This window comes from Spea bombifrons, chromosome 1, assembly GCF_027358695.1.
Source record: "Spea bombifrons isolate aSpeBom1 chromosome 1, aSpeBom1.2.pri, whole genome shotgun sequence".
In the NCBI taxonomy this organism is placed as follows: domain Eukaryota; kingdom Metazoa; phylum Chordata; class Amphibia; order Anura; family Pelobatidae; genus Spea; species Spea bombifrons.
Window position 1 is genome coordinate 88,926,961 of NC_071087.1, and position 27,346 is coordinate 88,954,306.

Consider the following 27,346-nt stretch of genomic DNA (forward strand, 5'->3'; position numbering starts at 1 on the left):
CTGGCAGCCAGTGGGCGTCTGCCCAATGCAGACAACCCCCGCTGCTGCTGGACTTGATATGACCTTCCGGTTCTGTCAAAGAAGCCCGGCAGCACTACCGGCCAGCAGTGAACGCCTGTGCAATTCGCGCAGATAACCTCAGCTGCTGCCGGAACTTCTTTGACTTAGCGTTGACATAGAAGCCCCGGCGAAAGTGGCGAGAAGCAGTAGAGGTTGTCTAGGTGCATCGCGCAGACGTCCACTGGCTGCCCCCGCTAGACACCATGGACTCTGGGGATGCATTGGTAAGTCTGGGGGACGGGGGCAGAGTGGCATATCAGGGTGGCATAAAGCATATCAGATGGCAAAGTGGCATATCTGGGGGCAGAGTGGCATATCAGGGGTTATAAAGCATATGAGGGTGGGAGAGTGGTGTATCTATGAGTAAGGTGTATTATTAATTAAGGGGGAGGACCTTAAAATGGATATTGGTTTTCCAAATTTTTGTTTGTATATGACCTATGCTGACTAACTGCATAATGGGTACCAAAAACAAAATGCATGTATTCCTGTTCATTGGATAAAATACTGCTTTACCATTCCACTCATGTGTATTTGTTCTCTATAAATATTTTTTTCTTTAAAATAGCACCAAACGTTAAGGGTGCCGCCTATAATTGAGCCAATACGGTATATTTAGACATTTTAAAAATTTTAAAGGTACTATCACAGTGTTGGTTATGGATTCCTCGCCAATTGTACAGAAGATGCTTTGACCAAAGCTTCCTTACCTCATAAACCACATAATTTAGGTAATTTAGGTACACTCTATTCAGGTATACACCATGAAAGTGAATTTAAAAAAACTATAAACCTTCGGGGGGAAACAAGAATTAAATAATCACGGAGCTTCAACAGAATACAAAACTAAGCTCCGGGAGGAAGCTTCAGTTGGAAGGAGAGGAGCTGAAAGCTTGTGGTTGTGTACCTCCTCTCTGAGTGTCATGAATTTAATTCACAAATGTAAGGACTCTCTTCATGTGCTGTCACCATATTAGGAAAGAAAAACATGTTAACAAAGATAATAATTGAGACAATGGATAGACCGTGAACATGGTATAATTATATAATTTATATATCATATATTTACAATTTTTAAGCGAATGATACAGTATTATATTTTTTATTACAAAATATAAAATTTACCATAATTGATTAGAACATAATACATTAGAAACTCTTCTCTGGATAGCTGATCTTCTTCTGATTGTTCTTCCAACCAGGTCAATAAACATTAAACTTGAGTTTGTCTTGCATTTAAGCTACCAATTAGATAGACTTCTCCTGCATTTTGGAGTAGTGATGAGAATTTCATATATAAGATTTTGAAGTTCAGAATCAGAAATATTTGATAATCGGGGTCTTCAAAATCCAGTTCTTTGGCTATGATGATACAAAGTCCAACGGCTAATACCAAAACATTTAGAAATTGTTTGCCAATGAAAACCAAGAGTTGAAAAAGCAGAAATATGTTCCACGTTTATATCATATCTTGGACGTCCCCGCCTGCCAGTCTCTACCAAGCGAAGAGCTAAGAAATGTTAGTCTCCAATAGGCGTCCTCCAATGGGATTTGAGCCTGTAAAAAATTAAATGATTGATAAGTTAAACTATACAATTCATCTAGTATAGAAGATAGTTCGGATATCTGAATTGAATTAGAGAGTAAATAATGATGAAGCATAATCTATACATTGTATTAACAGATATGCAAGCAAATGCATGAATTAGGAAAAGGTTTCCTCGTGTCTATGACATTACCTGTATTTTGATATGCAAATGAACCACTTTTCAAGCGTACCCCTTTATGTAACCATGTGTGTATTGGCCTCTATGTGTCCCTGTGAGTGTCTTTGTGTGTCTCCCTGTATATATGTGTGACTCTGTGTACCTATGTTTTTATTTTGTTTGTCTGTGGGCCCCTATGTTTCTGTGCCCCCATGTGTTTTTATATTTATATTGTGTCCTCCTGTGTCCCTATGCTTGCATGTCCTCCCATGTCCTTATTTTTGTCTATGCACCACCCTGCGTCCCTATATTTATAGTGTACCACTGTATTTCACTATGTGCATGCACCCCCTATATGTCACTATGTTTTGTGTTCTGTACATTTAAGGAATGGTTAATGCACCACATACCTTTTAGAAATCATCTTCAATGTGTCTGGAAAAACGTATTAAATATTCCAAAAATCTGCAAAAACAAGTCCTACACAGAGTCTGAAAAGGAAAAGAAAATTTTAAAAACACAACACAACAAGAAGGTCTAAATAACAGCAAATTTCCAGCAATGACATCAATAACAGAATTTGCCAACCAATCCAATCAGTTTAAAATAAAAAAAAACCTACATTACACTGTCTTTTTAATGAAAAGATAAACATAATGAAATGGCAAAATTAATTTAAAAAACCTGAAGTAATAACACCTCCTCCACTCCCCAAAACCACTAATCCCACAACAGACCATGTCAAGTCAGCACATCCACATGTAACCCCATGAACCCCAAAAATTATCACTACTTCCAACATTAATCCCACTTGCCCCAAAAAAGATCAAAACAAGCAAGTCCCCATCTCACCCCAGAACCCCCATCCAAAAACTCACATGATAGCATCATGCCATCTTAAACAAGAATTAGCAATGAAACTAATTGAACCACAGTGAAACCATTTCACAGATACTAACATAAATGTATATAATACACAATTCAAAATGCAGAAAATGATTAAATTAAACAAAGGGGCTCAAATGTACAAAACCAATGGGAAGAAAAACTTACCCAGTTCAATGGAGAGGCCTACACTGCTTACCAGCAAGCTCAGAATGAGCTCTAGGAGGCGGAGTCAACCTGCCAGGGTCATGATCATGTGACTGATGACCAGTTTCAGTATATATATATACAAATTTCACTCCATCTGTTTCACTATATGATATAAGCATTTTTTTCAGTCTATATATATACAGATTTCACTCCATCTGTTTCACTATATGATATAAGTGTTTTTTCAGTCTATATATATACAAATTTCACTCCATCTGTTTCACTATATGGTATATGAAAAATTTCAGTATATGATATATGCGTTTCACTATATGATATATGAAAAATTTCAGTATATGATATATGCGTTTCACTATATGATATATACGTTTCAGTATATGATATATGAAAAATTTCACTATATGATATATACGTTTCACTATATGATATATACGTTTCACTATATGATATATGCGTTTCAGTATATGATATATGAGTTTCAGTATATGATACATGCGTTTCACTATATGATATATGTGTTTCAGTATATGATATATGCGTTTCAGTATATGATATATGCGTTTCAGTATATGACATATGCGTTTCAGTATATGATATATGCGTTTCAGTATATGATATATGCGTTTCACTATATGATATACAAGGGAAAAAACCTGAAATAATGTCCCTAACGGCCCCTCATATATTTCCTTGATTCATTGCTGTTGGATATGCTCAATAGGTAATTTACCTATAATTTTACAAGGTACATGTAGTTAGTCCTAACGTTCAAACTAATTTTTTTTAAAAAAAATCATATTTACATCGTGTGGTTCTGGTGGCCATTGATGTCCTCCTATGAGTCAAGGAAGAGGTCACGGTTAAGGCCAACCTGTTTACGTGTCAAGCTTACAGAATGTTATTGGTTAAAACTTGCTTGATCCAGAATAATCATGATAAAATGACATAAGTGTCACAGAAGGACTCAGGGCAGGACGTGTTTGTATGAAATGAGCCCAACAGCTGCTGTAGTGCAGGCAATATATCATGTGGATGTCTTCTTATCAAATGTCCCCTACTTAACAAAACACGCACCTGCATCCACATTATCAGGATCAAGTATTAACGATAACATAATTAATTGTGAAATTTTCTTCCTGTGGCATACAATTACGGTATATGAGTGATTTAACATTTCATTGTGGTAATAATTTCTGACAGCGAAACTACAAATGAGGTTATGTAATGGACAGCATTATGAAATGGTAAAATAGTCGAAAGAACATGCACTTTATGTTTTTAAATCCTATGGGAGTCTTAAGCTTCATTGAGGGATTCAGAGCAGTGTTTCTTTTTCCTTTCATAATGTCATATAATAGCTCATTGACATATTACTTCAATGACATTTAAAATGGTAATTTATTGATTTATTGATTTTAATTTTATTCATATATCAAAACACCTCTACATATCCTAAAATAAATCTCTGTATTTTTCTGTTAAATCCATGTTGTCGGTTAATTGCACCTGTACCCTTGAGTCATATATATATATGTATATATATATATATATGAGAGAGAGAGAGAGAGAGAGAGAGAGAGAAAAGAATGGGAACTTTTTTCTGAGAAAAAAAAGATTTTAATTGTGCCTCTACACCTTCTTCGTTGCATTTTTTTTTGCAATCACTATGAACTAAGTTAAAACAAAGTCAAATTGTTTTCTTGGTCCAATAACTTTTACCATCTGTCGATGAATCATGAAGTTATCCAACAAAAGCTCGTACCAAGGGAGGCCTTAAAACCATTACGATTTTAAGTGATTGCGAGCATACTTGGCTGTATTTTTTGAAAACCGAATGCTGTTCCTTCCACCCCCCCTGAGCATTAAATCCAAACCACTATCCAATGAGTTAATGGAAAAAGCATTTGAACAGAAAGTCAAATAGACACAAGTGATTAAGTGTGAATGTTTCTGTGGATGTGTTTTGAGGAACAGGGTCACTGGGCCTCACCACCTTAACGACTCATTTTCTTATGATTACATATAATGGTTCCAAAATATGTCTCTGAAAAATCAGACTTTTTGAAGATTTGAAGGATACCAGAACCAATTACTTTCAGATTATATGCAAAATGTTTTCACCTTAAATTTTAAATATTCCACCAAATTACGTTAGACATAATCACTTTTGGAAGAGTGATTGTCTTTGGGATATTTTCTTAGCTACCATTGAGGGGCTATTCCTGCATTTGTTGATCAGGCTAATGAGGTGTTAGGAAAGAGAGAAGAAAATTCCACTTTTATTAGTAGAAAATCACAGTAATGGACCACTTCTTCGGAAGCCTTATACCTCTTCTCTTACTTCTGCTTCTGTTTGAAGCATGGTTGACTTCCAACCACGCTTTTGTGTTACAGAGGAAAATACTTTTCATGTCAAACCTGTCATGTCATGTCTCCATCATCCTCAAACCTTTGGATGTGTCTGAGTGCAGAATAGACACTCTATCCTAAAACAGTAATTCAGCTACCCATGTTGGGTATCATTTTAAGTGTGATTGGTGTAAACTACAACAGATAGACATTTTAGCTGGTGCAGTGCATCCAATTTTAAAGCAGCCTTGGCCAATAGGTGAGTAAAATAGTACACTGGGGAACATTCTTGGAAAGAGTAAGGTAACTTAGGTCTGTGCATTTGCTTGTACTGCTGCATTGTGTTCTGCTGGTCTTCATGGTTACTTTCTATGACAACTCCCACAGTGAAAGCCAGGTTATTGGCACTAGTTAAATGCCTATTATTTACTCTAAAATGCCCACTTATGATGTGATAAAGGCAGGGGCGTACCTAGAGTATTTGGCACCCGGGGCGGATCCTGTATGTGGCACCCCCCCACACACTTTAAAACTACCTGGCCGAAACTGAATATGACCCCCCCACACACACCATAAAAAAATCTAACACTTTTATTTAAAGTAAGTAACACACCAAAATAGGACAAAACAATTAAATAACTATATATATATATATATATATATATATATATATACATATAATTGTTAACAGCAATCACATTCCTATCATGCCCAGGTATACCCAGATTCCAGGAGGCACTCGCAGACTTGGCATGATAGGAGTATGATTGCCCTATCTACCCCTTCTCGCTCCCTTCTGCCCTATCTACCCCTTCTCACTCCCTTCTGCCCTATCTACCCCTTCTCACTCCCTTCTCCCTATCTACCCCTCCTAACTATCTACCCTCTCCCTCTTTGAAGTTCACTTACCTTTCAGGAGTCCTGCGGTGGGGGTGCAAGGCCTCTGTCTCCCAGCTCTGCCACTGTATAGAACAGTATAGAGTGATGGGAGTTATGATGTACTTTAGAGCATAATTATATAATGAAAAATACATTGGAAATGGTACAGCATAACACCCATCACTCTCACACCCTTACCAATCCACACTTACCAATCCACACATACCAATCCACAAACACATACCAATCCACAAACACATACCAATCCACACACATACACCAATCCACACACATACACCAATCCACACATACCAATCCACACACATACCAATCCACACACATACCAATCCACACACATACCAATCCACACATACCAATCCACACACACATACCAATCCACACACACATACCAATCCACACACACACACCAATCCACACACATACACCAATCCACACACACACACCAATCCACACACATACTAATCCACACACATACCAATCCACACACATACACCAATCCACACACATACACCAATCCACACACATACCAATCCACACACATACCAATCCACACACATACCAATCCACACACATACACCAATCCACACACATACACCAATCCACACACATACACCAATCCACACATACCAAAATCCACACACACATACCAATCCACACACACATACCAATCCACACACACATACTCCAATCCACACACATACCAATCCACACACACATACCAATCCACACACACATACACCAATCCACACACACATACACCAATCCACACACATACCAATCCACACACATACTAATCCACACACATACCAATCCACACACATACCAATCCACACACATACCAATCCACACACATACACCAATCCACACACATACACCAATCCACACACATACACCAATCCACTCTCACTGTATGCTTTCCTACCTTTCCTCTTTTCTCCTTACAGCTCCTTTTCCTTCTCTTCGCTCCTCTTCTTCAGGTCTTCTGTCTTCTCTATCTTCTTCCGGGTCAGAGGGCACGGACAGCGGTGGGCGCGGCTTCAGTGTTGTGCGCCGGGATCTAACAACAAACCCCGGCGCACAACAGCTGTTGCCGCGCGGATCGCAAGGGAGCGGTATCGGAGGTCTTTAACAGACCTCCGGCTCCCTTGAGTGATTTTAAGCCGGGTTCAAGGAAAATCCTTGAACCGGCTTAAAATCACTCAAGGGAGCCGGTGGTCTGTTAAAGACCTCCGATACCGCTCCCTTGCAAGCCTGCTCCTCCAGCGGCGGACATTGCTGTCCGTCTCTGGAGGGGTGCCGGGTGCCGGCAAGTTGGCACCCCCTGATGAGCGGCACCCGGTGCGGACCGCCCCCCCGCCCCCGCTAGGTACGCTACTGGATAAAGGTATATTATGTACTGAAAAGGCCAGAGTAATCATGTTGAGGAGACCAAGGGCTGATTAAGGTTTGGGTCTTTGCATCAGGCTCAACAAGCAGACTAGATGGGTCATCAAATTCTGTTTCTATTATTTAATACTTACCATCTGCCAAAAAACACAAGCTTTTCCAGACTGTCAGTGTAAAAAACGTTATGACTAGATATACTTGTTGTTTGCTTTCCTTAACTAAGAAATGTGACGTAAAAGCTTCATGTTTGTAAATACATCAAGGACCACTTTAAAGAGTAGGGTTAATTGGCATGCGACTCATCAATTTAGACACATCATAGATAATTTACCTGTACCCAAAATTTCCGTAAACCCAGATCACAGAGAAGCAAATATGTAGATCTGATTAATTTGCAGATTAGCTCTACTTAGTGATGACATTTCATTTATGTTAATATGAACTATTTCATATAGAAAGTGTTATAAATAAAGCAGGCCAATGTTCAGAGTTTTGTTATAGATTTAGTTGACAACAATATAAACAGTTCCACTTTACCTTTATTTAAGATAAGTTAAGTCATCCCATCACATTTATTGTTTCTTATAGATCATTAAAACTGATCTATTTGACCAGAAAAATCACAAGGCTAAATATAAATAACAGAATAGAAATGTGCTAGTGAACAACAAGAGGTTGAATAGGTGAGACAAGATTGGACACAGAGTAGAAGACAAAGGCCAAAAAGGTGTGAGGAGAAAGAAACAAGAGGGCAAATGATAAGGTGTGAGGGTAGTCTAGCGGCAGGCTCTTCATCTTCATTTACATTAGACAGTGATAGGTTCGGAGCTAAACATCAGAGAAAAGCAAGTTAACTATGAGGTGCTGGGAGACATGAAGACATGTACTTAATACTAACACAGCTATCTCTCGTACACCTTTATGTACTTAAATATATTCTAAACTCCATGGCATATTGTTCCTATACTATATCAATAATCATGTTCTCATGTATTTTCATTGAAATTTGTTACATTTTAGTTTTTCTACTACTACTAGATATAATACAGATGCAAAAAATAATGTATAACTGTAAGTATATATATATGTATATATATACTGCCCTATTTTAAAGTAAGTGGACCAAGAAGTCACAATAGATAACAGCTATTTATTAATAAAACATATTCACAATTTACATTGTGCATAAGAAAAACAAAAAAGAAAAAATAGCATATAATATATTCAAGGCATATATTTGTGGAAATAAGCAATTGAATAACTATTGGGAAAGAACATACATCATTTGAATACTGGAATATTTGTAGTTTACAGTTTATAAACACACAAAGCTCCTTCGTTTAATCCAAAACATTCGTGAACCCCCCTCCCCCAGATGTCAAACTATTATGCTCTGCTGAAGAAGTCAGTGGCATTTTGTGGCCTAGACCAACTCGGCCAAGGCTTAGGACAGCAGGTGGAGGGGAGAAGCTTAAGGCACTTCCCAAAATAATTATAGTGAAGTGGGTAGTGAGAAACCCAGAGACGATTCCGTGACTAAACCATGAGCTGAGATAAAGGGCCAAATTATCCTTGCCTAATACGAAATAAAGAAATATTTAACAATCTATTAGGAAGGGATGCTCTGGCCCTGACAGAGGTAACAATAGAACTACCAATGCTTAGGAACTAACACTTATTCACTAATGAAATATTATTGAGACAGAATAGAATGGAGCGTAAACTAACAGAGCTTCAGAGGAAGAATGATATGAGACCCCTTTTATGCTAATTGTACAGTATTAGGATAAGTACCACAAGGTACTACTTACATGGGGTATACTATGTCTTTAAGAGTTCTGTAAATCCTTAAAATGAGCTTTAAAATCATATGTGGAAGATGGAGGACAAAGTCAGCAACAATTATTCAACATAAAGTTCCAGTACTGTGATGCATGCGTATATTACAGCAGGTGTTATAACACAAGAGTCGTACGTTAGCAACTATCTCACTTGTGCTTAACAGGTACGGGTTTATTAACACCTCTCTGTAAGCTTGTGAGCGGGGCCCTCTTTATCTAATGCACTAGTTTGTCTTAGTCTGTCAATTCTAGTTTTGTCATACACTTTGAATGTGCGTACTATATAAAGCACTGAATAAATGGTTGGTGCTATATAAATTAAAAAAATATTAATACATATATATGTGATGGGGTGGCCCAGTCTTGATTGTTATATTAATGACATCCATTTTGCTCTTCATCATAAAATGTAAGTATGAATTATACAATCTGTACATATTAGCTTCATACCTGGTTTATAAAACAAAAAGGAATGAATGGGGTATTACAGGGTTAATCTTTACCTTGTACTAACATGTAGGAATACAGAAGCATACAAGGTGTCCTGTGCAAATGAGTCTTAGTTTGACCCTTATTCAAAGATTTGTATAGTTAATTTTATTGCGTGAGGTTCCAAACACAACTCATTCACCGAATGGAACTTTGTTACAGGCTTGAAAATGTCTTTTACTCAAGGCATCACTGTTCATTAGTTTCAGTGTTGGACAATTAAATCTCCCAAAACATAATTCTATGTTGGATAATGATATAATCATAGGGAGAATAAAAAAAACTGTTTTTCAATGATTGACTCCATCTTGGGTTGAGCACCTGCTAACCTTGGTAATTTATACCATTTCCAGTGTTTTGACCGCCTTGGCAACAAAGAATAGGACATATAAGTATTAATCTTTACATCAAACATGAGCAGCAGAAACAGTTCTCTCATACATGCGTTCCAAAATGCGATGGATGCAGGCAAAACTTGGCCTATCAGTTGGCATTTTGCTCCAGCAGAGACGCATCAGGTTGTACAGCTCCAATGGACAGTTTTCAGGGCAGGACAAAATATTCCCATCTCTAACATAATAGATTACTTCTTCATGGGCCATGCCGTAGTATGGTTGCATACCATAAGAAAATATCTCCCAAAGGACCACGCCATAGGCCCACACATCAGATTCAGTTGTATAGCGGTTATAAAAGATGGACTCTGGAGGCATCCAGCGAATTGGAATGGCATCATTCTCATTTGCTTTGTAATAATCAGCCGAATACATATTCCTAGAAAGCCCAAAGTCTGCTATTTTGACCACCATGTTTTCACCTACCAAACAATTCCTCGTGGCTAAATCCCGATGGACAAACTTTCGTTCCGAGAGATAGGCCATCCCTGCTGATATTTGACGAGCTATATAAAGCTGATCAGTACACGAAAGAGGCAAAGGATTCAGGTCAGACAGCCTCACCTTTGCCGCCAGGCTTGTGTGACTAAGGCTACTTAAGGCACGTGGTGATCGGTGTCGTAAGTACTCGTTTAGATCTCCGTGAGCCATATATTCAAAAAGCAGACACATTGGTTTGCCAACGGCACAGACCCCTATGAAGAAAGACAATATTAATACTGGATACATTATTTATGAGGATATCTTCATACATATAGATCATATGACAATTGTAATCAATGTATTCTAACGAAAATAACTATAAAACCTTAAAAATCCCCTAAATGTCAATGGATTATTCTTCACATAAAAATGGCGGATTCCTTGAAAACAAATTTTGAAGTATAATAAAAATGTGCAAGTTATGCATAAGACACAGAACTAGATTTGTGAACATAATATGTAACGGCAGAGAAGCTTTTTATGGGAAAAAGTATGCCACATCAGGAAAAGACCAGCCAATGATTTCAGTGTATGTTTTGATAATCCCCACACCTTAATTTATATTTATGTATAAAGTGCTAGCAGATTCCCTGGTTCTATAACAATAGAGGGACAGTGAAAATCAACAACAAAATTAAAATTGAAAATAAGCAATTTGACAAAGATACCAGTACAGAAGGAGAAGAGGGCCCTGTTTTGCAAGATCATGAAGCAACTTGGGAGACTTTTGGGAAAATCCTAAAAAGCTCTTGATTATTTGGCCAACTTTTGATTTTCTGGAGAAGTTTCAAGGGAAGTGATGATCGTTAAAAGATGTTTGACCGCAACTGATGACAGTAAAGAGCTGATTATTTCAAGGATGAAATACATTGTTTAATTTTAAGTCACTGAAACTAAAATTATCACTTTCTGCTAAATGTTTGACTAGACCCAGTTATACAAATTATTCACACTTTACCAATTTAGCCTGGATACCTAGCAAAAAAACCCACACAAGTTCTTTGTTAAGGTAAGTAGGTAGATATAACACATTTCCTTTATCCATTTCAGGTAGGAATGGATATGCAACAAAATCCAGCCTATCCAGTTTTATTATGCGACATATTTGATAATGTTCTACGCGTTGTATTACTGGATAGTACTTTTACACGGTTTTAAAGAAACATATTATGTAATATTAATGAAATGATTAATGCTGATGTTCAACTGAGCCAGTGATACTAAGACAGATGATTCAAATCACAAAAACCCATGGGGCCAGATGTGCGCATTCTGAACATCTTGTTTATGAAGTAGTGTTGCTAAATATAAGATTTAGAGGCTGTAAACAGATACTTTTTATGTGATTACATGATGGGAATTTTTGTTAACTTAAGAAAACTAAAAAATCATATGGCTTCAGGGTTAGAGACCACTATAACTAAATTTGTGAGACCTTATCCTTTCGATCAGTTTGTACGAGATGCAGAGAGATAATATTATTTTACTTAAATTTACCCTCCCAATAAAGTAAAATTGTCTCAATCGATCCAACTATGTGGCTATTTGTGTGATTTGGGGGAAATGCTTAGGAATTAGTGCCTAAGTATTTTATGTGATAGATGCTGTTTTTAATGGCCAATGGAAAGGAAATTAAAGTCAATGCAAATGCCCTATGAGAGTTATAAATAGCCAATATATATGCTATACACATGCATGTACTTTGTGTGTGTATAGTATATTCCAGGTTTCTGTGCTAGGTGTAGAATAATGTTTTGGTACGTGTAGCTGTGCATGTGATTCCCTCCACTTTCCAAGATATAATGTTAGGTGTCTGGGATCTAAAACTATTAAAGTAGTCTTTGTGTGTTTTGTATGTCAAGGGTCACAAAATCCTTGCTGTGTGACGGTGTTAGAGAACATTTGGATTATGTCTAGGATGAGTCCTATTTATAAGAAACAGTAGCCATTTTCAAAACCAGTGTTTTACCTCTATTTTTTTGAATGGCCCATTTGAGCCAAGGCATTGCGAATCATCACTGGATTGGCCCTTAAAAAAGTGAAACTTTATAATTACAGGGGGCACACTTTGGGTGCTTTACTCATGGCACCCAAAGTGTGCTTATTGACCTCAGCCCCCTACCCTACCAGGAGGGCTTAGGGATGGAGAAGGCAGGGTTTTGTTATGTTTTTTTAAAAAAATAGTATTTAATTTTATTAAATAAGCCATGGGGATAATGGAATAAGGTTTATTTTTTATGTTATCCCTATCCTAATTAGCAGGGGAAAAGGGACATATATCCCTGAATACAAGGTAGGAGAAGTGAGGAACAATTTTTAGTCCCACCCATTGGTTCATAGGTTTTTTTTTTAATTAAATGATTTATTTTTATTGTTTAATGTAGTGGAGGAGGGGGTTAAGGGACCGGCAACTCACTACACAAACTGATTTTAAACCCAGATATATCTCGTGTATGAGAGTTGTATTTTTATTTTTTCAAGTGCTAATACAAGTTGGTTTCAGTGATTTTCGGAGTCTTGCAAGTGAACTTGCAAGTGTGCGCTTTGGTCAATAGAGCTCAATGTGAATTTGGTTTGCTATACAGCTCTTAAACAAAATATATGAATGAAGTCCCAATTCAATAGTGCCTAGGTTCATGAATGATCACTGCTAGATAAACTAAGATGCCTATAGGGCATATACATTCTGGGGCATGCCAAATTTCAGGAGAAAGAGAAACATGTAAAAAAAACAAAACAGTCACAAAACCTTGTAAACAAATGTCCATTGCGAATTGTAAATTATTTTATTACCCAGCAGCTTTACGATATTGGGGTGATCAAATTCTGCCATCAGTGCTGCTTCCCTTTGGAAATCCGCCTGCATGTCAGCTGAGGCCTCCTCTTTGAGCATCTTCACTGCTACCATGGTGAATGGTTCATACTGGAGTAGCCCAGGGGCTCTGTCGAACAATAAAAGCAACTTACTAATGTATCATTAAAAGCACTGCTTAAAAGGATTAAAGAAAAATGCATATTAAAGTATTCTTTGAGTACTAAAATTCATTATTCGAATTAAAAGTTAAATAAACCTGACCTAAAAGTAGCAGCCCTGTTGCTGCAGCTGTCCTTCTCCTGTTTGACATTGCTAGCCACTGACTGGCTGTTTGATGTCGCAGGAAAGCGCTTCCATTGAGATCAAGCTAGCTGCACATGTACATGGGGGTCTGAATAGAGTTTTACCGAGCCAAAGCTGGAGCTGACTGTCAGTCCAGCTGGGGTATGGGAGAAGGGGCAGATGCATATGGGTATTCTTCAGAGCAACGCCATGAACCACACAGCTATCATATCAAGTGCATATAATGGCTTGAGTGTCCCTTTAAATATGGAACATGAAAGACCAGTCCGGGGACACTAATTTGGGTTATATTCTGTCGCCATCTGCACGTTTCAGCCATATTATTTGCAACCATATATATGTACTGTATGTTTTATGATGTATGAGGGCAGAGAAATTGCTAGAACACAATAAATTTATTTAGATGTGGTAAAGAAGTGCTGCAAACATTCTTACGGCGTTATCATTCAATATGATACAGTGATGAAGCCTTACTCAGCGTCATCTGTATCATACATCGTTTGGCTATGTACTAGCTGCTTGCACCTGTCCCACAAACAAAACCATAAGAGATTATATTTACAGTAAACTGCCCGACTCATTCTTAGTCAATGGAAAAACATTTAGGTTTGATACAAGAACACCATCCATCGATGTGATTATCCAGACTACACTTTTTGTGCATGCAGTCTGCTTTCAAGAGAGCATATTAATATGGACACGGAAAAGGAGCCGCTAACACAACTAATGGCTGTTTATGAATATGGCCTAGTGATTCTTTAAGAGACAATTACATATTGTAGGCCCACAACCCATCAGAGCCCTACAGAGCACTGATTCCTCAGTCTGTTGCCAAAGTTGCCATAGTTGCGAAGGTAAGAATATTTACTTTATTAAGTAGGAAAGAAACAGGGCTTTTACAACAGACCCGCAAATCATACATGATTTCACCCAAATTATACATGATTTAATTATTATTACTAAAGGTGTCAAGTATGGGAAGAGCAAAATAAAGCAAATCATTAAAAGATGAAAGCACTATTTTGTACCAATGAACAATTCTTTATGACTCTGAAGTGTTTAATAAAAACAAAACAGAGCCTGTGCATATACAATGGGACAAGACTCCAAGAATGTTGTCTTCTGGAAACTGGTCATTTGGCCAATTGGATCTGATGGGGTTCACACCAGATTTCCTCCAAATTGCATATCCATTCCCTATTATACAGCTCTGCAAAATCATCTGGACTTTTGTTACAATTAGAAATGATAACGATAATAATAAATATAATGTTGGATAGTGCAGTTATGTTTATGGTGTCATACCTGACCATACAATCTACAACCCATTTTGGTCCAAATGAACTCTTGGATTGAATTATGAGCCCCTACAGAAAGATGTACAACATTATTTCACTATGTCCACAGATGCAGAATCTAACCATGTGCCTTGTGTATACAGTCTACAGGTGTTTTAAACTAAAATCATATTGATTTTTATCTGGGTAATGTTACATCACTCACTTGTGCGGTCAAGACCTTCCACATTAAAAAGTCCAATGATTTATGTGACAGGAACTTCCTGCACAAACATGCCCCTTGACTACATATAGAGTAAGAACGATAAAGGAATCCAGTTGGTTGACATATCATTGGCACTAAACCCTGAATTATGTCTGAATAGCTGAAATATTACCAAGAGGAATCAGGAGGTTACTAAATTTAGCAAGAGGCATGTGTTTAATATAAGACAATATAAATATTTTAGGAGGAACAGAAGGAGATGTTTTAACTTGTTTTGAAAAATGTAGAGTTTCGTGGTGATGAACATATGGCAACGCAGTGATATAATGTAAATCTAAACACGGGTTAGCAACAGTTCATGCAGAACTAGAGAATGAAAAATGTTTGTGTCTTTCATTTGCCAGAAGTTTTATTCCTTTTACAGAAACGATAGTAAACTCTCAATCTCATTCAAAGAAAATGGAGGATTTCCTGTAATATCTCTTAGACTGACCTATCAGGCGGCCAGCGTTCCAGATAATTGTAATGGACTAAAAGGGCCTTTTATCAGTCAACGTGCACCTATTGTAGAACATCCCTGGTAAAAAAAAAAAAAAATGTATCTCAAACACCAGTACTGAAAGGGTTAAATCTATTTATTAGCCATTAAAATGCATAGGAGGGGATTTAGACTATTACCGATATAGGCCTTTCTTTTCTTGCAAATGACTAGTACGATTGTAGAGGTGGAGATGTCTCTGGGTCGTAAGATCATTTTCAGGGATCAATGAATATTAAGAGAGAAGGCAATGAAAATGGTTCCTAACTTTGTGTTCTGCACTGAACTAATGCTATGCAATTATAGATATCTGACAACTTTTTATGTGTATTTTATATGATTCAACATTTTAGGCGTCATATATTTAGGAGTATGTTTTTATTATTATAAATTGCTGCAGACCGTGTAGCAATTGAGGACCACAATAAAAAACAAACCATGTTTACCTGGCTTGAAACACTCGTCCAAAGGCACCTTCCCCGATGTCTCGGACGTATTCAATGTTATTTCTGGGATACTCAAGGCTTAGAAGTTTAGGGTTGAGCAGAAGAGGCAATCGCTGATACATGGGGTTAGGATGCAGTCTGTCCAGTAAAAGCTCTGATGGCAGGGCTGTAAGAGTAGGTGTTGTGGTCTCCCTGGAATATGAAGACCACCATTGTTTTTTTTAGAAGCAAATTACTTATTGATATATCATTAGTGGCAAAGTTCATCATCTATAATAACTGGCACTGCTATCCACCATATGGAATTTGATGGAGGATTGTGCTCTAGGGTACTGTCATAACCAAATGCCTAGTGACACAGTGTTAACAGAGGCCTAAACTACCAGAGGTCTGGTCCTTCCGCTGACCATAAAGAAAAATATAAGTAAATGCAAAAAATGCAGAGCAAATTATATCATGAAAAGCCAACAGCCTTTCTCAAATGAAGTCCACCAAGCAAAAGCATACACGGTAGCGTGTAGATATCAAAAAGAGTTGATGTCTCACATCACATAACTCTACAAGACTGAAAAAATGGGTACAACTACATGTAACATATACTTATGCAAAATTAGTTTAGTAAAAGAGCTAAGATACAAAAACAACTATATTTTAGTTTATTGTTTTCTACAATGTTGGTATTTGCCACTTTCTTTTCTGGTTTTGTTTTTTTAACATTTAGCCACACATAGCTCCAGAAGAATAAGCAGAAGAAGCATGATGTGAAAGGATCAAGAAGAAATTTCCCCATTTTTCCTTAGAAACCGACAGTGAGATCTTACCTGTTTAGGGTTTTTATTTTTTTTTGCCGGCGGCAGCAAATAACAGCTACAATTAATACTAATGTCATAGCGGCAAAGCTGGAAACGGCTGATATGATGATAATCATGGAGTGCTTGGTAGAGAAGGATGACGATGAAGAAGGTATGGCAGGAGACTCAAAGACAGTTTTAATTGTGGTTGGGAAGTTTGCAGAGTCTGTAAAATGGAAATAACATAAAATAGTGGTTTATAAAAAAAATCTAAATATAATATAACTATACTGTATATACACACACTACCCTTCAAAAGTTTAAGGTCATATAATAATGTCTGTTTTTGAAAGACATTTTGTGCATTAAAATAACATCAAATTGATCAGGGATACAGTGTAGACATTTGTAACGTTGTAAATGACTATTGTAGAATATTTATAATGGAATATCTTCATATGCATACAGAGGCCCTTTATCGCTCCGTTATAGACTTGTACATTCCCGAAGGGTGCGTTTTCGTTGTTCAGGCCGAATACTGAACATACGAACATGGCGGCGGCAAAACGTATACGAAGACACACAACACAAAGAATCTTCGCGTTCGTCTTTGTTTGCTAATCTCCCTGGTCCCTTCCCCATATAGCCTACATTATCTACGCAGCATCGCAGGGGATAATGGGAGCGGAAATCTGTAGGTTGATGCCAGAGGAGGCCCCTGAAGGCATGGCCCTTTAACTCCTGACGGTGAACCTACAGATTTCCGCTCCCATATCTATGCAGCATCGCGGAAATCCGTAGGTTCGCCGTCGGGAGTTAAAGGGCCGTGTGGGTGACTATTGGTCGCCTTCAGGGGCCTCCTCTGGCATCAACCAATTGGTTGATGCTAGAGGAGGCCCCTGCCAGCAATCAATAAAGTCATTCTTATGGCCATTTAACTCCTGACAGCGAACCTACGGAATTCCGCTCCCGTTATCTATGCAGCATCGCGGAAATCCGTAGGTTCGCCGTCAGGAGTTAAAGAACTTTAACTCTTGGAGCCGAGAGACAGGCCAAGTTCCCTGTCAGGAGTTAAAGGGTCGTGCAAGCAACTCTATTGGCCGCCTGCAGGGGCCTCCTCTGGCATCAACCAAAAGCTGATCCTTAAAATGGAAGGCTGCTCCAATAAAAAAAAAGTTATTTATACTGCAGTACTCTTTTTTTTCCCAATGTATTATTTTATAACACAATGTTAAATTATATTACTTGTTCCGCATTGTGGTATATTGCAGTACTCCCATCGTACATTCGGGTCAGTTGTATAGCACCAAGGACGTTCGCTCTCTCCTCCAGGGTTCCGACAATAGTTTTCTGAATTGGCAAGCTCTGGGAAAACCTCAGGTAGGCTTCTGTGTAGGTGTGGTAACTAAAATAGTTGATTTTGGTAAGGAAAAAAAAAAACAACTTGTTATCTGAAAAAAAACATGACTCTTTCCGGAAATTTAAGACATTTTCCTTCTTTTTTACACTTAGTTATGGTGCTTATAGGAGGGGAGAGGAAAATATTACAACAATATAAAAACTAATGAATAATACACACATACAGATGCACAAACTATAATACCATGTTTTTAATATTAGAATAACACATTAGAAACCTTATATGTGTGGGATTACTAAAATGTAACCCCCTATCTAACCAAAGCTGCAAAGCAGAGAATGTGGTTTAAAAACAAATCCCCTGAATAGTTCTCAGGGCTGGACTGGGAATAAAAACCAGCCCTGGAAATAACGGAATACCAGCCCCATATTTTTTTTTGTTCAAAACTAATTAGTCACAAATAAGATAGATATGAAAACACAGTTCTTAAATAACCGTGGCCCATAATATCATGGAATAGGTTTGGATCATGTGGGCCAGCACTGGTATAGTCCAGATAATGCTAAATAATAGTGAAATATGAAATTAACCATTTACTTAAATAAATTACTGGAAAAAAAGTTATTTAAAACACAAAAATCTGTTTCACCATGGATAATAAACAGGCAAATAAATGTGTAGCTCTTCTAAAATAAATAGAGCCAAAAATGTGCGAAATTATTTGCTAAACAGTCTGCAAAACAGTGTAAATTAAAAACATTTGTTACCCAATAAGTCAATTTATAAAAGCCCTAACAAGAGGGCCAGTCCGGCCCTGATAGTTCTTGATTAGTTCCCAGGCTTGCATCACATCCTTCTAAATAGATTGCATATGTCTAGGTTACTATTAGTAAAAAGGGTATTACCTGCTGACTCCACTTTTGACACGGAATACCAGAAACCGTTTTACTGTTAATCCCTTGATAATGCCTTCCATTGCCTTTATAACACGTTCCTGGAATGCAACATTTCATTTTGTTTGTAGAATTAAAACAAACAAGCATACATTTCTCAATTGCGTATACGAAATGGATACTCACAAAACTTACTTAGTCATTATGTAAAAATGAAGATTTTTCTTCATTTGTGTCTTTTAGCTATACAGTTTTGGATACAGATCTATTCTTCAACAAATGGCAATCAGTGAAACTGTAAAGTAACTGTGTAAACACATCTCTAAAATGTTTGCATTTTAAACCGGTGAAGATGGGTGTTTTGTTAATTTAGTTTTCTCAATGAAAATATACAGTGATGACATAGAATACACATTTAATTATACTTTGAATAGTTTGGGCACTTACTGGTAATATTTTCCTTCTGTAATTCTAAAAAAAAAAAAAAAAAAAAAAAGGTATCTGTTACATGCACTGTTGTCATATTATATACCCAAATTATGTAGTCACAGATAAAAAATATGGACAATGCTCTGCTTCCAACTTTGTGGGAACAGTTTGAGGAAGGCCCTTTTCTAGCATGACTGTGCCCCAGTGCAGAAAGCAAGGTCCATAAAGACATGGGTGGATGAGTTTGGTGTGAAAGAACTTGACTGGCCCACAAAGAGCCTCAACCCCATCGAACGCCTTTGGGGGAAACTGGAACAGAGATTGTGGGCCTGATCTCACAAATACTCTACTGGATCAATGGGCAAAAATCCCCACAGAAACACTCCAAAATCTTGTGGAAAACCTTCTCAGAAGATTGGAAACTGACTATGTATTTAGAAGTCCCTGGTGGTGTAATGGTCAAGCGTCCCAATACTTTTGTCCATATAATGTATTTGGCAATGCATGTCAGAGCTTTGATTTACAAGATTCATGTCTTACCAAAATATGGAATCCTGGTACAAACGTTAGAGTTACTATGCATCCTGGGAAGCTTTTCACAATTAGGAAGCATTAGTAACATTAACCCGTGTTTATAGATTCCTTTGTGGGAATTTTCCTCCATCGACAGCCACTCTTTAAAGCAGTATAGATTTTTTACTGCAAGGCAGTGTTCCCTGAAAAATAGTAAGCAATGGAAAGCAAGCTATCAGTAAAGCAACCAAAAAAATGTCTGAAGCATAGATACAATTGTGTTTTGTGTAAGTACAAAACTGTATACGATTCCGTGGCGACAGCGGCTGTAAGATAATTGTGCCTTTAGCTGCTCCGCAGGCTTATGCCTTTCAAATAAGTAACACATTCACAAACTCACCTTATGTGTATGCTTGGAATACTACTAGGTCTCATTAATATTATTACTCTTCAACTAAGTTGCTCATGCTTTTTGGTGGAAATTCATAGACTTTTGCATGCTTAGTAATTGCGGGTTGATACTATTTCGTACAGTGATCATATTCTGTGTTCCTTCTAGATTAATGTTGTATCATAAGTTTTAGTGCTCATAAGATGTCGTACTGAGCTGTAATCTTAGAAATGTGCACAGTTAAGACAGGGTACATTGATAACGTGCTACACAAATATTTACTTTGGATAACTGACCCAACTAGAGATATGTAATCTGCTTAATAATTGCTGACGTTCACATAGAAAGCTGCCATGCCATTAACAAATCCCACATGATACTGTTACCAATAAAAAATACTTTACTTGACTTGCATTATTAAACACTCATCTACAGACACCAGACAAGCCAGAAGGCTTGTTTTTCCCCTCAGAAATCTCATGGTGCTGCCACAACCACAAGGGATTCTGGGTAGGCGCATGCAAATAAGGTCAACAATGATCACCTTTTGCCTCTATATCCAATATATACATAGAAGGGTTTTCCATCACCTTTACCCACCATAACTTATGTAATGGTGTTACTTGACTGCAAATCAATCACACATAGAAGGTGTGCATTAATGCAACCATTATGGCACATCTCGTTTTTACGTTTTGTGATCTTCTCACTAAAGAGGTAGTTTGGAACATATCAACTTCCTGATATAACTATTTACATTATAAATGGTCCACACAAGCGAGCTTCCCTGTAAGAAGGGCTGGGCAGGCCGTGCATTAATCAGAATTAAATCGGTGAGGACACCTTCAAGAGATTCACATATTACTCATGATTATAAAGCCCTTCTTGTAGGAGAAGCTCACAGGGGTTTGCCCTTGATAATGTATAATGATATCAAAGAGTTGAACTCTTCAGCTTCCCTGCTAAATTCCTCTTTAGTGACACCATTGTGTTTCAGTCTTCTGCTACATGCTACCATTTGAAGGCCTCTTGGAGGAAGAAAATGTAATGTATAATATTGAATGCGTTATTTATGTAGGGGCCACAGTTTTTTAAGAGAGCTTGAGGGGGGATCTTCTGTTAGACCTCACAACGCATTGTATTGATAGTGTGTGGTCAGTGGCGACTCTAGAAACAATATATAGGGGGGGCACACAAGATACCACAGTCAAACTGGGGGGGCATTCATAATTTCCAAAAGTAATGTGCTATGGAATTATACTTTTGTTATTGGGCTAAAATAATACTTGATCATTCAACATGGGAAGCCCGAAGCCAGAATTGAGTGCGACTAATCCTTGAAATAAATATTATAACACAATAAATAACTTTTTCACTAATTGATTTCAGGGCCTTGAACATTTTGTCCCCTGAAGTCACTACAACTTCAGGAGGGCATTTTATCTCAGGATAAATATAAATTAAATAATTCCTACTGTAAGTTAAGTGCCAGGAAACAGATGACCAAACACACACACCAACACAGGCTCTGTCACGCCTACACCCAGACACACACACACCAGGACAGGCTCTGCCACACCGACAACCAAACACACACACCAGGACAGGCTCTGCCACACAGACACCCACACACATCAGGACAGGATCTGCCACACCCACATCCAAACACACGCACACACACCAGGACTGGCTCTGACACACTGACACCCAAACACACACCCTAGGACAGGCTCTGCCATACTGACAGCCGAACACACACACCAGGACAGGCTCTGCCACACCAACACCCAAACACACACCAGGACAGGCTCTGCCACACCAACACCTATACACACATACACCCGAGGACAGGCTCTGCTACACTGATAACCAAAAACACACAAACAGCAGGACACAATCTACGTCACACACGTCTACATCTGGATGGATTTTTCACACTGCATTGTCGTTTATACCCCCTTAGTGTTTTTTCCCCTTGTGTATTGATGCCCCTGCTGCCTAATTATATTAATTTTAGTCCCAGTTGCCGATAGCAGGTATAGATCAACACATTAACACACAAACCAAGCTTTGCATGTATAGATCAACTTAAATTCACTTGTGATCTCAGTACTGATGGTATATATCAAATAAACAGAACCAGACATACAAATCCTGTATTTGCAGGTATACAATAGTATATATTAAATGTAGCATTGCATGTATAGATCAAATAAATACATGGAACAGCATTGCAGGTATTAATCAACTGAATAAGACATACAAACACTGTATTTGCAGGTATACATAAATAATGTATGGAAATATATTGATATGGATCTACAGAATAATGCAAAAACCCAGCTTTGCAGGTATAGATCAATTGGAATTCACATAAAAACACCCTAAATTACAGGCATAGATCACATGTTGCACACCCCAAAGCCAGCCCTGGCATCCACACTGCCCACACAGCAATCACACTCCTATCATACCCAGGCAACCAGTAAATGCTGGTACCTAGGCATGATGGGACTGTGCTTGCTGTTAGCAATCACACTCCTATCATGCCAGGTCAGCCAGTACATGCTGGTACAGGGTGGCTGTAAGTAATGTGTCGACCCTATACTGCTGGCAGCATCAATACACAAGGGGGGCAGCTAGCTAGGTTTCAGCATGTACTGGCTGATTTGGCATGATAGGAGTGTGATTGCTAACAGCAATCAAAGTCCCATCATGCCTAGGTTCCAGCACTTACACATCCAACCAGTAAATGCTGGAACCTAGGCATGATGGGACTGTTATTGCTGTTAGCAATCACACTCCTATCATGCCAAGTCAGCCAGTACATGCTGGTACAGGGTGGCTGTAAGTGATGTGCAGACCCCATACTGCTGGCAGCATCAATACACAAGAGGGGCAGCTAGCTAGGTTTCAGCATGTACTGTGCTGGCTCTATGCAGTACAAAAGACCCTCCCACAGGTAAGCAGCAGGACTCGAGGTGCGGCCCGCGTAAGATCGGTTGCCCTGGCTGCCGATCTTACGCGGGCCCCACCCTCTCTCTCCTCCGCATTAAAAAAAATAAATAATAATAAAAAAGACGGGATTTAAAGTCGCATTGCGACTTTATTCCAAGTTCGGCAGGGGGCAACAGGGGGGGCAATTGCCCCCCTGTAGCGACGCCACTGTGTGTGGTGGATCAGCTACTGACCGAATGATGAATGACAAGGCAGAAGGCGGCAAACAAATGTTGATATTCATTCATCATGTTTTCTTCTTATCTGTAATTTTTGTATTTAGTTTTCTTCATCGAGGATAGTTTTTGTACAATATGAGCAGTTGACACCTGTCTAAATTACCAATGTTTCGCTTGTAATGCAACCTTTTATGTAAAACAAGTTTTTCTGGGCTGTGAACAAGAATGATTCCTGGTGTTTCTTAGATACTTGAACTAATCTCTGCCCTTAAGAACAGCTCTCGGCATATCCAATCCCTTTAGGTCTCTAGAGTTTCCTACGTAATGTTTCTCTCTCTTCATTTTTACATATGTGTAACAAGCATAAAAGTCATGGTCAATGATATTCGGTCTCAGCCGACTTTTCATCAATCAGTTGTGTAACAAAACCTTAATTCTCACAAGTATAGAAAGACAAATGAGTCTGCAAACTAAAAATAACAATTTAAATGCAATGTAGAAAACTGTTTCTGATTAAAGCAGTAGAGTTCTAAATTTAATCTTTACCATTATGTATACATACACATAAACATGTTTGTTTTGCCATTTATACATATAATTTTGTAAGATTTAAGGCTGCACAACACACTCAAATGCCTAAATAGGGAGGAACAGGGCTTCCCCAATGCCCCTATGGAAATTGACTGTGCTTTTCTAGTTGCGTGTATTTTAGTGCTATAGCTATACCCATATTTCTCAGGTCCTTAAGTATACCTATAGGTTATTTAAATATATATATATATACTCCAAAATAGCATTGCATATTACAATGTAATATGTAGGCCCATAAGTTCAAAAGGCTGTTTGAATATTGAATATATTTGTCTGTTGGCACCTATTAAACATTTGTTGAGTTAGCACTTACTGTACCATCATCTGTTGTTGTTTTTTAACACATTGTAATAAAAAATGTGGACCTGTTGTTAGGGCCAGTTCCTATTGGGCACAGTAGACACTCATCTGAACATCCTCCTATTTCATGTTTTTCACACCGGTCACAAAACTATATTACAATGGTTTTAAATGAATAGTCAATCCAGAGGTGTAGGGCAAATGCATACGGAATCATCTTGGCTGCAGAAGACATTGGAAACAGAAGTGCAAACATTCTTAAAGCTGCTAGATGCTAAAGCACTTTCTGTTTTTGTCTGTTGCAATAGATTCTTGGGTTATCTCTGGCTTCTGTGCATTATTAGTATCCTGGGAATACAAGACGTTGTTTGTAACAATACAATCCTACATAGGTTTCAAGAAGGTTGCAGCCATCTTTAAAGGACATCCAGGGCTTGACTGAAACGACCTGTCCCTCTCTAATTCTGAAATAGTGATCATGCATTTTAGAATATGAACGTCAAAAAACCCTTCTACCCAGTGGGTCAATGAAGTACATATAATTGTAATGTGATTTACAAAACCTCAGACTAGCATCCACAAAAAAAAAAAAAAAAAAAAGAAAGAAAGAAAGTTGCACATATACAGTGTAAAAAAACAGTGTACCGGTAACAGTTAAACATCTGTGGACTGTGGCACAAGAAATAAGCCACTATACTACTCCTACACTATATTAAATATCACTGAATTAGGTGTTACATAGATTTATTGACTACTACACCTCATTTACGGTCGTCTCCTTAGAAATGACTTCTTATTAAATCATATATTTTAACTTTTGTCCTAATATTTTACACAAATATAACAACATTTTCCTATCTATTTATGGTGGTTAGTGCATATTCTTAGCTACAAGAACACAACATATATTTATATATACATGTGATAAACAGACTTCATCACACTACTGCCTATACAGCATGCTTTTGGACGGTTAACAATATTTTTGGGGAATTTGTGCCTCAGCTGTTGGCATTAAATAAATGGTTAATAAACCCGTGGCCATTGCCTTCACCCCATGGGTACGTTATGCCATTATTGGGTAGGGGTATTTGGCTGGTGTGTGTGTGGGAACAGATTTGACTCATGGTCTCAGCAGCCATGTCAGCTTGTTTAAAAGAGATAATTAATCCATACTGGACTGTCCCTTTAAGTAGGATCTCTGTCACTTGTTTCTAACAGGGGCATTTAGGAAGCCACACTACTTCAGACAGACCCTGGTAATCTTGTACAGGGCAAGCTGCGCTCATGCAGATTATTAACACCCATGGGAGTCATTCATCACACACTGGACAAAATAAGCAGACTAAAATAACTGTATACTTAGCTTATCATAGTGGCAGCAAGAATATACTGTTGCAGCACAATTTGCTGACCAGGTATGCATACCTAGTTTGCTGCCAACTGACACTGCTTCTGGGGTTAGGACTCATGGACTACAGGGAACATGTACTGAGTGAAGTTAACTTTGCCAGATGAACAACACTCTGGGCTTCTAAACTTGAAGCAATCCCTATAGTCACCAAAGAAATGGTTCTACTAATTATTATAAATGACTACTGTAATTTTGCATTGATACATAACAGTATTGCTTGCTATGCACATGTGCTGCACAAATCGTGTATATGGGATAGAGAGCAGTTGGAGAGCTGGGTGGGCCAATGCTCCACCTTCTTCACTTGATGAAATATCTGGCAGGTTTTGATGGTCCTGTCCAAGACCTTGATGAAGCCTGCAGCAGGTACAGGAAATTGACATTTAAAGTACCTCAAATCACAGATAGAGGGAGACTGTGGAGGAATGAGAAGTTTTCATGTGCTCCTAGGGCAAGGGCCAGAATCTAATATTTGGGGGTATCTGTTGTTCACCTGCAAATATCACAGCAAGCCGTATTACCCTAGATGACTCTCCTTAAGACGTGACTTTAGTGTCCCTCACTGTTTGTTGTTTTTGTAAGTTTACTCGCTTATATATTAGTTTGGGTTTGCCTCATATGCCAAGTATCATAGGTTGCTGTTTCAAAGAGTTAGATTAAAAGAATAATTTTATAAAGATAACATGCTATTATATATATGTATGTAGCCCCAAAGTAAAAAAAATGTATTATTCCTGTTTGAAGAGATCCTAAATCTATGCAAAGTAGGTGAATTGTTTTTTTGGTTTCTTTTAAACTACTCTGAAAATATAGTCATTTAAGAGATTTGGGAGTGGAAGACTGATACAATCTTGTTGGCAGGAAATGGTCTAGAAAATCTGTGCACAAGGGAAACATACTGTTGCAGTCTACAGTCTCATAAAGTCAGCCTGACCCTCTATTCCATCCTTAGAGACTTTATGTACCGTCCTGGATTAAAGAATAATGATGACAATGTAGCAAATGATAACTACAATATATATATTGTAGTTATCATTTGCCACATTATATATATATATATATATATATATATATATATATATATATAATGACAAGTGGATGAAAAAACAATGCACTTCTGCCTTAAGTACAAAATAATATGTCTCTACTGACATTTAACTATCTACTCTTTCTTTAAACAAAAATACCGTATTGGCTCGAATATAGGCCGCACTTTTT

At 37.9% G+C, this 27,346-nt stretch overlaps 1 protein-coding gene and 1 long non-coding RNA gene across 3 annotated transcripts in view; both read right to left on the reverse strand.

Annotated features, from left to right (window-relative positions):
* Positions 1–1,554: 1,554 nt before the first annotated feature.
* Positions 1,555–2,895, reverse strand: LOC128495147 (uncharacterized). 2 transcript variants are annotated; one of them, XR_008354220.1, is made up of 3 exons: positions 2,820–2,895; positions 2,177–2,257; positions 1,555–1,617 (listed from the first exon to the last, which is right to left on the reverse strand). It is a non-coding gene; the product is annotated as an uncharacterized LOC128495147 (long non-coding RNA). The 2 variants fall into 2 exon arrangements; XR_008354219.1 differs by lacking the exon at positions 1,555–1,617 and having other exon boundaries at positions 1,935–2,257.
* A 7,286-nt stretch (positions 2,896–10,181) lies between these two features.
* The window catches only part of MUSK (muscle associated receptor tyrosine kinase), a 61,929-nt gene continuing 44,764 nt past the window's right edge, over positions 10,182–27,346 (reverse strand). Inside the window, exons 9-16 of the mRNA XM_053465846.1 lie at positions 20,284–20,459; positions 19,762–19,785; positions 19,327–19,415; positions 18,307–18,466; positions 17,092–17,287; positions 16,271–16,462; positions 13,459–13,607; positions 10,182–10,877 (exon numbers count right to left, since the gene is read on the reverse strand). Of these exons, the coding sequence (XP_053321821.1) occupies positions 10,195–10,877; positions 13,459–13,607; positions 16,271–16,462; positions 17,092–17,287; positions 18,307–18,466; positions 19,327–19,415; positions 19,762–19,785; positions 20,284–20,459 (1,669 nt within the window). The 3' untranslated portion in view covers positions 10,182–10,194. The remainder of the gene's footprint in view (positions 10,878–13,458; positions 13,608–16,270; positions 16,463–17,091; positions 17,288–18,306; positions 18,467–19,326; positions 19,416–19,761; positions 19,786–20,283; positions 20,460–27,346) is intronic.